At 45.2% G+C, this 14,594-nt stretch overlaps 1 protein-coding gene across 18 annotated transcripts in view; it reads left to right on the forward strand.

The window, feature by feature from the left end:
- Positions 1-12,723, forward strand: part of MBNL3 (muscleblind like splicing regulator 3) — an 84,678-nt gene extending 71,955 nt beyond the window's left edge. For 16 of the 18 annotated variants that reach the window (XM_052672807.1, XM_052672818.1, XM_052672804.1 and 13 more), the window contains 5 exons: positions 1,239-1,389; positions 3,694-3,729; positions 5,943-6,037; positions 7,448-7,521; positions 9,946-12,723. In XM_052672807.1, the coding sequence (XP_052528767.1) occupies positions 1,239-1,389; positions 3,694-3,729; positions 5,943-6,037; positions 7,448-7,504 (339 nt within the window). In that variant the 3' untranslated portion in view covers positions 7,505-7,521; positions 9,946-12,723. The remainder of the gene's footprint in view (positions 1-1,238; positions 1,390-3,693; positions 3,730-5,942; positions 6,038-7,447; positions 7,522-9,945) is intronic. The other 2 variants (XM_052672810.1, XR_008204111.1) reach the window with 2 other exon arrangements.
- The last annotated feature ends 1,871 nt before the right edge of the window (positions 12,724-14,594 follow it).

Genomic DNA, 14,594 nt, shown 5'->3' on the forward strand with positions numbered 1-14,594 from the left:
TGTTTTTCAGCCATTGCTTTGCTGCATGATATGGAACACAACCAGGCAGAAATGACCTGATTCTGCGTGACTTCCACGTGCGTAAAGCTCACTGACGTCAATGGCAGTGTTACATGCAAAAGGACTGCAGGGCATAATTAAAAAGGACCCTTTTCTATCACAACGTGGAAAAAATGTGGTTTCTGCTTGGGTACAAGGCAAAGCTGTAAATCATTAGACACATTCCTGTTTCTTAAGAACCTGACATACAACTTTGCTGTTGAGACATGCTTTGTAAATGATGAGTACCTTACTGAGAGAAGTTTCTGAGTCCAGTTAATGCTTTTTACCAAGTCTTGTCATGAAACAGGTTTGACGGGCTGGAAGAAGCGCTGTGGTGTGATAGAACAAAAAGAGTGGATTTGCCTGATAGCAAGACCCACCCAAATCTTGTTCGAACAGCAGATTTGTCAATGGCTTTTTCCACTGCTAATAATGAGCAGGAGGTATTTAACTGTTGGAGGCCTTCTAGCACTGCACTACTAGAAACTGGGAGCAAGCCCAAGTCTGCTGTTTGTGAGCTGTGCAGCTGTTGCAAGCAGTGGAGAATCGGTCCTCGTTTTCACCGTGTTGTTGCTCAGCCTCTCTGAAAATGAGAGAAAGTGCATTTTACTACGAATGTGATATTGTATGTGCCACCCACAGCTACCATTTTAACCACTGGAACAAGTGGGACATCTGCATACAAGTGTAGGCAACCACAACCATACACATAGGTACATGTAGTCAGGTGTTGAAATAGGCAGAGGCAGGCATCCCTTATTTTTCCACGGCACTTGCAGCTTATACTAATCTTTCCATCTTTAAATAGTCACCAGTGCTTCTCTCAGCTGCTGTGTTCTTGTTTAAATGCCCATTGCCTGCTTTGTGGTATCCTGTCCTGATCAGCTCTCCCCTTGCTCCTCCCCAAGCTTTTCCTCCTGTGTGCCCAGCTGAATCCTACTGAACATCTCCCATAGTGTTTCCTCTTTCTGCACTCTGCCCCTTTCTCCTGCTGTGTTTACTAACTGCTTTCCTAGAGAAGCTGTAAGCACACCTACAACTGTTACTATGATACAGCTGCTCTTCTGTTTCCTGTCTGTTGTGTTGATACGGTTTCAGGTAACTTGCAGGCAAGACCCCAGTTATTTCTTGCATGTTTTACCAACTTTGGGTCCCTTTTTTATTCCACTTGTCTTTAATGACTCCCTTATCCACAGGCCCTGCCGCCTGGTGCACTTCAACCTTTACCAAAGAGGCCAGCACTTGAAAAAAACAATGGTGCCACCACAGTCTTTAACCCAAGCGTTTTCCACTACCAACAGGCTCTAGCCAACATGCAGTTGCAACAGCCTACGTTCATCCCCACAGGTAAGCATCTCCTTGCTTTCTCCATCGTGGTTTTCTTTGTGTGACCTAGACGTTGAGCTAATAAGCAGATCTGTAAGAGTCCTTAGCAAAAGAATATCAGTGTATAAAGTTTCGTGTTAAAAATCGATGGAATGTTAATGTATGTTGTTTGACTTTTTTTTCCTTCACCTAATGCAGTCCAGAGCTTTTCACTTAAAAGAGCCTTTCTTAGCCTTTCCTTTTTTCAAAGCAGTCCAACTAAGAAAACTGTCTGCATGTTTCTTGAATTCATACTTCCTGTTTTTCCTTCTTATGGTTCAACTGGATAATCCCAAATTAATTCTTTGACTCTTGTGTAGCTATATTAAAGGCTCATGTTAAAATATCTGGTGGACCTGTATTTAGAGCTGCCTGCTCACTCCAAGCTGCAGGTTTCTTTCTAACCTTCTATCTCAGTGACCTACATATTCCAGCAGCCGTTATGTTTGCAGAGGGAATGGCTCATCTTCAGTAAACACAAATTACGTAATTGCCTTTAAAGGCATATTTTTCCCTTTTGCTTGTCTTTTGACCGGTATGATAGCCTGAGATTTTTAAAAGCAATTTAACTCCCAGCTTTTGTTGTACCTTTAAGGTCTCAGAGTAAAATTGAAAGATGCAGCTCAGTAATTCATACAGAAATCGAAACATTGACGTGGCAGATGTGACTGCTGCCTCGCCAGTTAACCTCTGTTCGCTGCAGCCAAATGGAAAACAAAACCTGCTTAGAGTAGTAAGTACTGCAAGTGGCTGAATTGGGAACGTTTCAAGAGTTGGTAGCTTAGTTTTAGTATCATTATTTTCATTGCAGAGCATTATATGGAAACAAATGCCTGAAGCTTTTAACGTTTAACACTGTATTCATTTGCCAAGTGATATTTATAAAAATATACAAAGCTTTTCCATGAGTAGACTTAAGCATGCAGTAGACCTGGACCTCAGCCATGCCATTCTTTGGAGTCGGGAAAAGCTTTAAGAGAGCCTGGTATTGAGAGTAAAGTGTGTCTCAGCTGTGAACGTGATCCAGAGAGTCGAGACCTAAATTTTGTTTTCTCATGGTCTTCATGAGAGTATTGGAGATGCTCAGAATTCAGCAGTTGCCAGGATGTTTTCCCAGGGAAGGAGTGTCTTATATGGAGAGGAAGGGAGGGACTAAGTCGGAGTCTTGTGGTCTGCACAGTGCTTCTGGAGGGGATGGGCTGAGCTGACCTTACTGCAGCTCTTTCAGATGCCAAGTGAAATACAACTTCAGGAAACATTCACACTTTCTAGAATGCCAAGTCTGTGAGCCGGCTACATGCTTTCCTTCCCTGAGTTTGCAGTCTCCAAAGCTGACATAAAGATACATATTTCTGATGCAAGCACTGTAAATTAGCTTTCATCCAGAACTCTCATGATACTGTTGTGCACTGTCTCTCAGCGATGGGATTGCGCACAGGCTGATGCATAACAGATCTGTTTGCTGACACAGGCTCTTGTCTGAGGACATTAATGCTGATCAGAGAAGTAAATTTCCAGTCAGAGAATGAATCTCTGATGAGTTTACACATCCACATGTTCCGTTACTCATGCATCAGGCTGCAAATTTGATCTAAGCCGTTGCAGTGCTCTTGGCAGCAGAGCAGAGCGGTGGCAGTAGCAGCTTACATCCTTTTGAGTGGTAGAGTTGCTTTTGTTAGCGTCTCCTATTGAGTCCTTGAAGTGCCAGTTTTCCCTCTGTGATAAGCCATGATCTCTCAGCATCATGGTTTGCCATGGAGATGGGGAGATCAGGGTGAACACTGAAAATAATGTCGTCACTGCAGCTGTTTCAAGTCTAAAAGAACTGCCTCTTTCAGCTTTGAACTAGAGACCTTGAATCCCAATCCCTGCTTACAGGAGTAAATTGCTTTTAGAAAGCTGGTTTTAACATGAGTGTGATGTTCCTATAAGGCAGTCTTGTCTGCTTCTGTGATTGGAAAGAAATCAATACACCTGATAATAAAAAAAAAAACAACAAAGCAACCGATTTGTAGAACAGATCACATCATTTAATACCAGGGTGGAAAAAGAAATAACATTTTCTACTACCCAAGAATGCAAGAATTAATTTGTTTTGCTACTATCTCTTAAAACTGAGTTTAAACTATTTATGTATCAATATGCAGAATGTTTTGCATGTGCTTAAATATTGAATGCTGCAAAGAGAATACCTGCTTTTTAGTTAAAGTGATTTCTAACACTGAAGCTTCACTAATGAAATATCCCTTTTGTTCATCTTTCCACGCTTCAATGCATGGTGCGCAGGGTCAGTTCTGTGCATGACACCCACTGCAAGCGTTGGTAGGTTTTTCTACACAAACTTCTCAACTTTTTCCTAATCTGAAAGAGACAGCAAGTCAGTATGCATCAGTGAGAACCTGGGTGGCTGAGTGGTGTGACTGTCTATCCGCTGTCTTCTTTGAGGCTTAAATGGTTGTACCCCTTTTAATTTCTGTGCAGTGCAGTGTTTCGTGTGACTAATACGAGAATCCAAGGCAATGCATTCCCACCCCTATTTAGTTCTGCTGCAGAAAGAAAAATTTGTCAACATGAATGTCTTTACAACCCATTTAAGTTGTCCAACAAAAGGAATAGCAGTGGGAGAATCCTGTTGGTTTGCTGTTTTTGTATCAGGTATATTAGAGTTCAGGTTTTTGGTTGTCCTGAGGACATTTTAAGAGACTGGTTTAATAAAGGCTCTGAGAAGGAACGGATCTAGAGGCAGGCCCTTTGCCAGAGCAGGGTGCCAATGGTACAGTGAGTGAAGCAGGGCTAATACTGTGGACCAGTTGAAGATTCATCTCGTTAGTGACTTTTTAGCAGCGCAGGCTCAAGGAACTGTGAACAGGGGACCAGGGATGCAATCAGGCAGCAGGGCTGAGAAGACGCTCTCTGCTTCTGCGGGGATCCAGAATGCTCAGTCTCAGGATCTGGGTCACGCTTGGAGCTTGTGTGGGTCTTTGAGGGACCCCCACCTCTATGTACAGCTGCTGGGCACAGCAGCGTGAGCGAAATCTGAGCTTTCAGCCGCCAGCTGAGGTTATGCAAGTCAACAGTCATCCTGGATAGGAGTGTGCCTGCTTCGGGCAGAGTGAGAGGGGGGAGCAGGAGCCCTGGGGAGCAGTTTGGGGAAGTCTGAAAGCCAGCAGCTTTGGCAGAAACAGCTAAGCGCTCTGCTCTTGAAGCTCCCCATCCTACAGGCTGCTGCTTCCACCTGAAGGCAACCCACTGGAGCAGGGGGCCCTGTGGGCACACGGTTACCCTGCTGCTGAACCCTGAGAGCGCTCCTGCAGGCTCCAGCTTCCAGCTCTGATGGACTTTGCTGAATCCCACGCGTGTGCTGAGATGGGCCGGGTGGGAGCACACACACAGACAGCCGGGGCTGTGGGTATCCCCGGTTGACACCCTAGGTGTGGCTCCTGGCATTCAGGTTGCCCACAGATTCACCCAGCCCCTTGGAGAAGGAGTTGCCAAGGGCTGCTGGCTCCTCCATGCTGCCTGCTGCTCCGCTCCCAGCTCCTGCCTGGCCAGAAAGAGTTGTCTCCAGGTTGGAGCGGTCCAGGGCAGCATCCTTCCCCTGCTTCCTAGATCTGTGGGTGCCCCAGAGCATCCCCTCCGGCTCCTCGCAGCTTGGAGAGGCTGCTGAGCTCCCCGCTGCCGCACTGCCCTTCTGGATGCTCTCCCGCCAGTTGTGAGCGTCGGATGCACTCTTGTGTTTCTCCCTCTTGGCCTCCTCCCCTTTCCATCCCCTCCTATCTTGCAAGGAGGGAATCCCATCAAATCCTCTAGAATTAGCACAGTGAGGAAGCACGCTGGAATCGTGGGGAGAGAGCTCGGGCTGCCAGCCATCTCCTGCAGTGCCCTCACCCCGTACTGTGCCGAAACGTCCCTGCAGCAGAGACAACAAAACGTGGCAAAGGGCTGCTGCAGCTGCGGCCTGGCAGGATGGCGGCCAGACTGCAGCTGTGCCCCAGGCCCCAGCCGTGCAACGCGCTGCCATGGCTCGCAGAGTTCCCCTGAGTTCCCCTGGTTCCTGGCGGGGACGGGGAGGGGAGGGAAGGGGATGAGCTTCCCAAGGCGGGCGGGAGGGTGCGCTTGCCAAAATGTCCCCAGCCAAAGGAACGTGCACTGGCTGCGTCTAACTCCCCAGGGGTGCGAGCTGACGTGGGCTTTTGCTAGCACACCCTCCCTCCCCCCCTTTGGAAATTTGGCCTTTGGAGTCTAATACATCATTGTTCTGCTTATAAATGTACTAAGTGTTGAGAATGTTTTGGTTTTTTCCTTAATTATAATTGTAATTGGCTTTTCCCCTTCTCTCTTGTTTATTTTTTTTCCCAACGCTGTCTTGCTTTGCACTGTGATTGCATGCTGCGCCCCGATGTGTCCTTCATGACGATGTCACATGGCTTGTTGCTGTGATTCCTGCCACGCCCCCAAATCCACCACATGTTGCCATGGTTACATAAAAACGCTCCACCCTCCCGTATGTCGCTTCCATGGTTCCCTTCCGAAAGTGCCCATGATGCACGGTGCTACGCCCACCACTGTGTCTGCAGCAACAACTCCTGCCACCAGCGTCCCCTTCGCTGCAACAGCTACCGCCAATCAGGTTTGGCCCTTTCAATGGCTTTCTTTCACGTGTGTTCAGATCTCGAGGACCGGGGCGAGGGCTCCCAGTCCCGCCCGGCTCGGTGCAGGCTCGGGCGCGCAGAGGCAGCGCAGTTTGTCTGGGGATCGGTGAGGGGGCACCGGCTGGAACCGCTGCGGCGGCAGCGTAGGGATGGGCGACTGGCAGGGCACGGCCCCGCAGCTCTGGGTGCTTCGCTGCCTTCTCCAAAGTGCCCCAGGACTCAGAACTCGGGCTGCAAAACTCCTCTGTTGCACTTGGACCTGCAGCACTTCTGCTTTCAGTCTCAAGCAGAAATACCACCCCGAGCATCCTTCCCTGTGGTATTTTGGCATGTCCTCTCCCGGCTGGAAAGTGGAAGTGGAAACACAAAGCGGCCTCCCCCCATATTGCGAAATTGGACTCTAAAAACAACTCAAAAAACCAACCAAACGAAAAAAAAACGGGGTTGAGGCGATGAAGTCTGAAGCTTATTTACACCAGTAATGTCACCCATCCCTACAGAAATGACTCTGGATGTGCAGTACGTGCCGTTGCAGCACTGCCATAAGTGTCCAGGACTCCATGCATGTCTGCCGAGCCATAACTCTTTCCAAAACTTTCCTCTGAAGATACTGAGTTGTGATGGCTGCTTCCGCACCCGTCCCGAACTGTATACGCACAACCTGTCCTAGTGATGCTTCCTGACAATTCGGTGTGCCACAACTTTTTCCACTGAGGCCAGAGAAATGTCAAGTGCTTCCCCCCGACTCCCCAAAACAAGTTGTAGCTTTCTTAGTTCTTCGTCGTGCTCAGGTTTAGAGCTATTGCAGAGAAAATGGGGCATCGCTTTATTCAGTAGGATGCTGTTAGCCATGCTGAATGTCATTACGATCTCAGGGGGTTTCCTGCAGTCTTTTGTCAGCATGAGGTTATAAAGCTTTCAGGAGAAGTTTTACCCGTGTTAAGTCCTCGGCAGTGCTTTGCTGCTTGCAGTAGGTATTGCTGTTCTTTCTCCGTGCTGTGTTGTAGTTGTCAGGTAGGGAAGGTCTTCCTCATACTCGTATTGGTCATGAGAAGAAAGCAGAAATTTCTGTGCAGTGTTGCTCTGTGGCTGTATGAGTCTGGACAAAGCTATGCTCCTTATGTCTCAGCCAGCTAATTTCAGAGCATTTGTCTTACCTGTAGTCCATGGAGCTAAAATCCCAGTACGATCACCGCATAGTCCACGAGGCATCAGTAGTGATGCAGCTATGTCGTACTTAATGTGTGGCGAAGTAAAGGCAACTTGGGAGTGGATCCTGTTTTATAAGATGCTGATGTATTTGCTAACCTGAAACTGAAGACAGAATGAAGAGACGGATTTCAAAGCAATGTTTTAATGTGTTGTGTTCTTTGTTTTCTTTGCTGTAGATATCCCAGTTATCAGTAGATGAACTGAGTAGCAGCATGTTTGTTTCACAGATGTAGAAGTTCCCGATAGAACAGTAAGTTGCTTTTCAGTATTTCTCTTTACAGTGGATTGCTTTGTTACAAGGGCACTGCGTCCCCCAAAAGGGGCTGCTTTGGGCAGTGGGTCTCAGCCTGCGGGACCCAGTGGCTCTGCTCTCTACCAAGTTAACAGCAATTCAGCAGCTGCAGCACAGATACAGACCAGCCCTGTGGCTTACAACAAGCAGTGTTTTGTTGTGTCTAAAATAGCTGTTTTGTGTGGTTTGTAGCCTCCCTTTCTTGCATCCCCCTGAGTCTGACGGTTATGTTTGCAAGTTACTCTTGCTCTGCACAGCTCCCAGCAGCCTGCAGGTGCCTCAGGGGTTCATGCTATTGCTGGTAAAGACTGCTCTGGTAATGAGTCAGCTGAAAAGGTGAAACTCGAGTTTTGCTGTTAGTGGTGTATTCCTTTTCCTGAGGTAAGCAGGACTGGGTCATCCTCAGCTGCTGTGCATCAGCAGGACAGGCTGGGGTTGGGCAGAGATCTGTTAACCACAGTGGGGCATGGCCCGTGGTACTTTTCTTCACAGGTCCACAAGCAGCATAGCCTTCATGACACGTGCAGATCCTGGGCTGCTGGGCTTTTATGACTGAGAAGAACGTAGTTTATCCTTTCCTTTGAATTACAGAGCATTTTGCAGCCTTAGCAGCAGTGTTATTTTTTCCATTTCTTCTATTTGTAAGAGTTAGCTAATATTCATGAGAGAGAATCCCTTGAGGATTTTAGTTCATCACTTTATTTTTCACCCCAGGAGATGAACGAGCAGTTCAGCCCCTTCAACAAGAATTCACCAGATTTTCCCAACGCGGGCCGCAGATATGCAACCCATTTCTTCTTTAGATCATGTATTACAAGCAAGTACTTAAATGCTGGAAATTAATTTGGCAAGCAATTCTCTAATTATATCTTTAGCAGCTGACAGAAGTCACTCGTGTCAGTGGTGTCCTTTATCTCTGGTGACCTTCATAAGCTGTCGTACGTATAAACTGCCTGCTCACGGTGGCCGTGGAGCCCAGTTAGTGTAGGTGAGCAATGAGGTATCTGTGTCAGTGAAAACATTCTGTGCTGTGCAGTACATTGCTCTCCTAAACAACAGACAGACGTGACACCTGACATGTTCCACGATTTCCATAACACATGCAAAACAGTCTGTTCCACCCGATAAGGAGATCATTTGCATTGGAAGAACCTCATTAGTGAACTCTTTGAGATTGATTTCTCTATTTATTTCAGGAAATTTCTTTTTTTTTCTGGATTCTTTTCGCTTCTGTGTGTGTGCTTAAACTCACACTGACAGTTACTAATGATTTCAGAGTAGGAAAGAAAATTCCATGAAATAGCTTCATTTAGCAAACAGTGAGCATGGTACAGTCTGTCGAGTCAGCCATGCTTTTAAGGACAGTGAAAACTCTTGCCTGAAAGAAGTAGGGTCAAACACTTTATATTGGGTTGGATCTCCTGTGGACCTGCCTACTGGGCTTGGAGAGTGTCTGCACCAGACAAGCAGCCTGTTCTTCACCAGGGAGCTGTGACCACATGCCTGACCAGATGCACTCTGCCAGATGTGCTTGTCCTCTCACCACCATGCAGCTATGGGACACAGCTCTTTTCTACCAGTCTGTAAATGTGATTGATTTCTTCCAGTGTCCCCAGTGCTCACAGGCCCACTAGTGACCATTCCCACATAGGAGCCTTTGTATTTTGATCCTGTTTCATGCAGCCACCCGAGCATGTGAAGTTGTCCTTGTGCTCCTGGTTTTTTGCCAGATAAGGATCTTAGTTGGCATTCTGCAGTGCCAGAAGGTGAATTCCCAGAGCTGCTGTGAGTGGGAGTTTGGTAATAGAATCTGCTGTGGCAGATGTTTTTCTCCACGGTTGACCAGGTCCTGGTAGCCAGGCTGGCTGGCCTAGCTCTTTGCAGGGAGGATTTTCACAAGTACATCCCAGGAGAGGAGATTTTCTCCCAGAGGAGGGCCGCCTGAGCACAAGGTTTTTGTGTCTGATTCACCTTTGGCTCTCTGGGATTAGATTTTAATGTAAGTATCTTCACAGTGAACAGGAGGGAGCAGCAGTCAGGGATTCCTCTGGCCCTCTCATCAGCCGCTCTCTACCTGCCATCTTGTCTCACCAACAAGATCGTTATTCTCCCACCTTCCCATTCCACAGATTGTTTTGTCAGCATGTGTGAAGCGTGCTGGAAATGGAAAGCCTTAAGTGCTGATTAAAGAGGATGCCAAGTGTGTTATTAGCAATTTCACCCTATGTCAGAAAATTAAGGGAATAAACCATTTTCTCTCCACGACGTGCTAATAGCAACCTCAGAGGCAATGCAGTGAGGATGCAGATGCGTCTTAATAGAATGACTTCTACAGAAAAAAATACCTGACGTCTCACTCTCTGTTTTCTCTTTCCCTTGCAGCAGACCATGTTGAAATTCTGAACCATAAAATTATGGAGCACCAGGACTTCTTGGTGGGAAGCTGCGCATGGCCTTTCTGTATATATCCCCTCTTCCCTTCTATCGTTCTTTACCACCTCTACAGTAAGCCTGTTGCAGCCTACATGTTAACCAAAAACTGATCAATGGGAATGTCAAAAAAAAAGAAAAAAAAGAAAAAAAAAAAAAGAAAAAAAAAAAAAGCACTATAGAAACAATTAACAAACAGCGCTCTGTTATATGAGATATACAAGTAGAAAATTATAATAGACTTTTATAACACATTACTTTAACACACTTAATCATTTTATGACTACCATCCTGATAAGTGCATCTGCACAGCGGACTGTTGGTTTACTGTATACTATCGATGGATAAATGTTTGTCTTGTTTTTAAAGTGTTATCTTACTGTTTTGTTTACATCATAGTCTATTGATTTGTTTTAAAGTGTACATCATTATCAAGTATACTCAATACCATTTTTTCATTATTGTTATGTCTTAAGTTTTCATATACTGTAGGTTTTATGGAGTTTTGTTTGTTTTTCACTAAAAATGTTATCGTGGGAAACAGGAATTATGTGCTTGAAAAACACGACGCAGGAATGTTCTGCCCTTGTCTGGATATTGCTGTTCATGTCAGCTGTTTGTGTTAAAGGCTCCTTCTATCATTTAAGATTTGCCTTCAGATAGTCTCCAAATTTTTAGTACCAATGATGTGCAAGGCCAGCTGTGATTTCAGTCCACTTCAGAGTATTTCTTTAAATGGAGTGAGCTGATTCTGGAAACTGGAGGGGAAAAAAAAAGAGAAAGACAAAAACCCATTCTCAGTTAAGGGGATAGGAAAGATTTGGTCAGAATTTCTGCAGTTGTGTTGTATGTTGAAGTGCATTCTCAGCTGCAAATGGCGCACAATCTTTCTTGATGTTCTCGTGGTGCAGTGGAAAGCAATAGGTGGATGAGTGAGATGTTTTCCTTTGGGCGTTTGCATTGGAGAGGAACAACTGCCAGCTGTTAGCTATAAAGCACGTGGCTGGATTAGGCCCACCATCGTGGCTTGGCCCAAGCTGGGTAACACTGTGCCCATGAGCATCTCTTCACTGAGCCTGCTGAAACATCTCAGCCTGAAATCTGGTGACCCTTGCTGAAATTCTGTCAGCGTGCACCAGTTCTTTAATCACATTGGCCATGACTTGGTGATTTTTCCCCTAATTTCTGGCCCTATAAAGCAAACACAGCATAATAAACCAGGAAAAATTCTACCGTACATAAACATCCATTTTTATGATGTTCCTAGAGGTTGGTGGATGTGGTCTGGCACCTTCTACTTGATGAAGACCAACGTTTGTCACACAACAAGGGCTAGTTCTCAATACCTCCTTGTCATGCGCATGAATAAAGCAGCTCCTTGCCCACACACGCACCCTGGGCAGCACTGCCTGGTGCTGTGCTGCCTTGCTGAACAATCTGGCTACACAGAATACGTTTTAATTTGAGAATGCAGCTAAATTTGTCCCTGTCACAGCTCTGTACTGTCGCTGGCATCATGGAAGAGATGGATTTGATCCCTCGACTTCATAGAAGTATGAAGTGCTAAGAGAAAGAGAATCATTTTTAAAGCCAGGGGATGGGCGAATTGTTCGTGTCCTGCTGCCCTGAGCTTGCAGTGATTTTGTGGGGTGCCAAGAAGATTCCATTTTCTTTTTCCTTAATCTTGGGTAGAGAATGCCCTCTGTGGGTGCAGGTGTACTGAAAGCCGTGCATCTACGTGGACCACAAGGGACAAAGGGGCAGGCTGGGCACAACAGGTATAGCCCAGGATGGGCTGCAACCACCTGTGTGTGGAGATGCATTCATAGCAAGCACCTTTGAAGAGTCCGGTTCAGAAAAGCCTCAAGCCAGAAGGAATCTTTCCATTCATTTCAGCAGGCTTTGAACCTAACCCTAAAAGAGGGGAGAAACCCACGCAGCCCCAACCCTCAGCCATGCACCTCGTGTTCTGGCAGTCCCTCGTGTCCATGAATGCTTCCCAGCCGTCAGCATTCAAAAGCAGGCAGTGTTGCCTGCAATTAGTGGCTGTCATTTATATTGGCTGCTGCCTACCTGTTCTTTTAACCACTGAGTTTCTGTTTCCCAAAACCATAACATTGTTAGTGGAAAAAGTGGATTTGAGTACTTCCTGTTTGAAATTATTTGTGTATCAAAATGGGTTTTGCACAACCTGTGCCAGTGCCTCAACAAAGAACAGAGCTGATCTTCTTAAGCCAGAAAGGATGCATTCAAGCTTGTATGGCTTTATGAGTTAAAGGAGGTTGGAACTTTTTCAGTGCTAAATGGATTTTTGTATATCTTGACACTTTGATGTAACCTCCTATTTTATTTATCTACTTAAACATCTGGCATAGATGTGCATAGAATGTAAACCTAGAATACAGCTGTTTTCACGTCACATTTAAAGCACTGAAAAAAAAAAAAGCGTTTAAGGATTATTTTTTATTAAAGAGGTCCGATGAGGGATGTTCAGGGTAGTTATATTAGGTGCCACAACAGTTTTTATATTGCTGGCAAATTTAGCGTTAATTTGTAAATGAGTTTAAGGAAAGAAAAGCTTGAAGCACTAAACTTCACCAAATTCAAAACAATCTCGGCAAAAATGCCATTTGAGGTAGCACTATTGAAACTAGTTGTGCAATGACTTGCTCTAATTTTCTTTGTTCAAGAAAGAAAAAAAAATGAAAAAAGAAAAAAAAAAAAAACAAACCAGTCGCCAGACTATAAATTTCCTAAATAGACTCTTACAAAGTCACCGAGCTAGTTAGTGACTCTAAACAAATGTCATAAAAGCATGAATATCATCCTTTATTTGACAAGAGATGTATGTAAGTTTGTTTAAATCAATATAATTTTAGTGACATTTTTATAAGCTTCCCACTTTCCATGAACCTATATTTTTTATTTATCCAAAGTGATTTCTCTTTGTCCATTTCTCTCAGCCTTATGCAAACAATATGCAAGAAATGCTGAAACTTGGATAAAACGGGTCATGCAGAGGGAAAATGAAAGCTGAGATTGATCATTTTCACGCAAAAGGTTGTTAGTAGTTTCAATAAAAGTACTACTACTAAACTGTAACATAAGCAGACAATAAAAGAGGGATTTAAAATAAAATGGATTCATAAAACTATTAAGATTATTTTTGTTAAATACAGTGTTGTTAGTAATTCGGAACACGATTTCACAATCAATGTTGTTGGTTTTTTCTTTTTTTTTTTTTTTTGGTTTCTTTCTGTTTTTTGGGTTTTTTTAGTTGCGAGTTTCTAGCTGATGATGTTTTTGACTCTGTATTTTTGCATCGTGATGTCCTACAAACCATTCCCAGGGCAGCCCACGCCGGCCCCCCGCTCCTGGATGCTGCGCGGAGCGGCGGCGCGGGGGCTGGCCGTGCTCCCAGCATGCCGAAGGCACGGCCGCGCAGCCGCTCTGCCCCGCTGCCGGCGCCTCCCGGCCCGCTGGGCAGCCGGAGCTGCGGGAGGAGCATCGGGGCGGCGGAGCTGGCTGTGAGGCTGCGCTGGGTGCCGGCGGGACGAGGAGCCGCGTGTGTCGGATGAGGAATCCGCTCCAGCCTCGTGGGCCCCTTGCTGGCGCCGCAGGGCAGCTGTGGGACACGCAGTGAGTGAGAAACTGGATCCTCGTTGGGTTTTGGTTCTGATCCCTTGTACATTTCACACGCGCGAGAACGGAAGAAGGTGAAATCTATGAGGAAAATCTAATTTCCCATTCCTGTTGAATGGATTTAGTTTGATATTGACCTGATTTTACCGCGTGCCTGTTGAAGGCCTTAGAGTATATACTGTATGTTAAAGACTGTAATAACTTTCATAGTTGCTAGCCTAATCCCAATGTAAATACAGCTCCAACACATTGTTACTGGGCTACAACGCATTAACCCGCGTCATGTATTTCCATTTCTTTACCATTAGTTCGTAAGGTTTTTCACTATTGCTTTTTTGATACCTTTAGTAACGAATGAATTTAATTTTGAAGGAGAGCTAGAGAAAGGTGAAAGCTTTTCATACATCCGTTCAGCCCGTTTAGTTCTCTTCTAAACCAACACTGAAGCATGGTAAGGTGTAGAACGCAGTCCATAACTTGTCTGTATAGTTTACAGTTTAAGAACAAAATTAACTTTGTATGTAACTCCTACAATGATAGATTCATTGTTAACTAATTATATTAAGTTGTTGTTGCTATGGCAACAAAACTACAACATGGCTACCTTTGTATACGTTATTTGTGAGATTTTCACATGTAAATTAAAAGTGATGTGTAACAGTATGAGCTTGTGAAAGGTACAGTTCGATACTGTCAGATAAAAGAGATGACTGAATATTTTTAAAATCCCAAAGTCCCATGTGAACGCTGAATCGGTGTCTCTACGTCACTTTTTCAGTCGAGAAGTTTACAACACATGGATTTAGAGTCAGGTTTTATAGCTTGTAGAAAATTGTTGTGTGGCAAGGGTTATTCCACAGTATTTTCACTCCGACAGCACGACGGGCTGCGTGGGGACGTAGTGATGGTCGTTCCTCCATTTCACACTCACCGCCATTGTGGGAATTCCGAACCCATCC

The sequence above is a fragment of the Tympanuchus pallidicinctus genome, unplaced genomic scaffold (genome assembly GCF_026119805.1).
Source record: "Tympanuchus pallidicinctus isolate F22 unplaced genomic scaffold, pur_lepc_1.0 scaffold13, whole genome shotgun sequence".
Taxonomy (NCBI): Eukaryota; Metazoa; Chordata; class Aves; order Galliformes; family Phasianidae; genus Tympanuchus; species Tympanuchus pallidicinctus.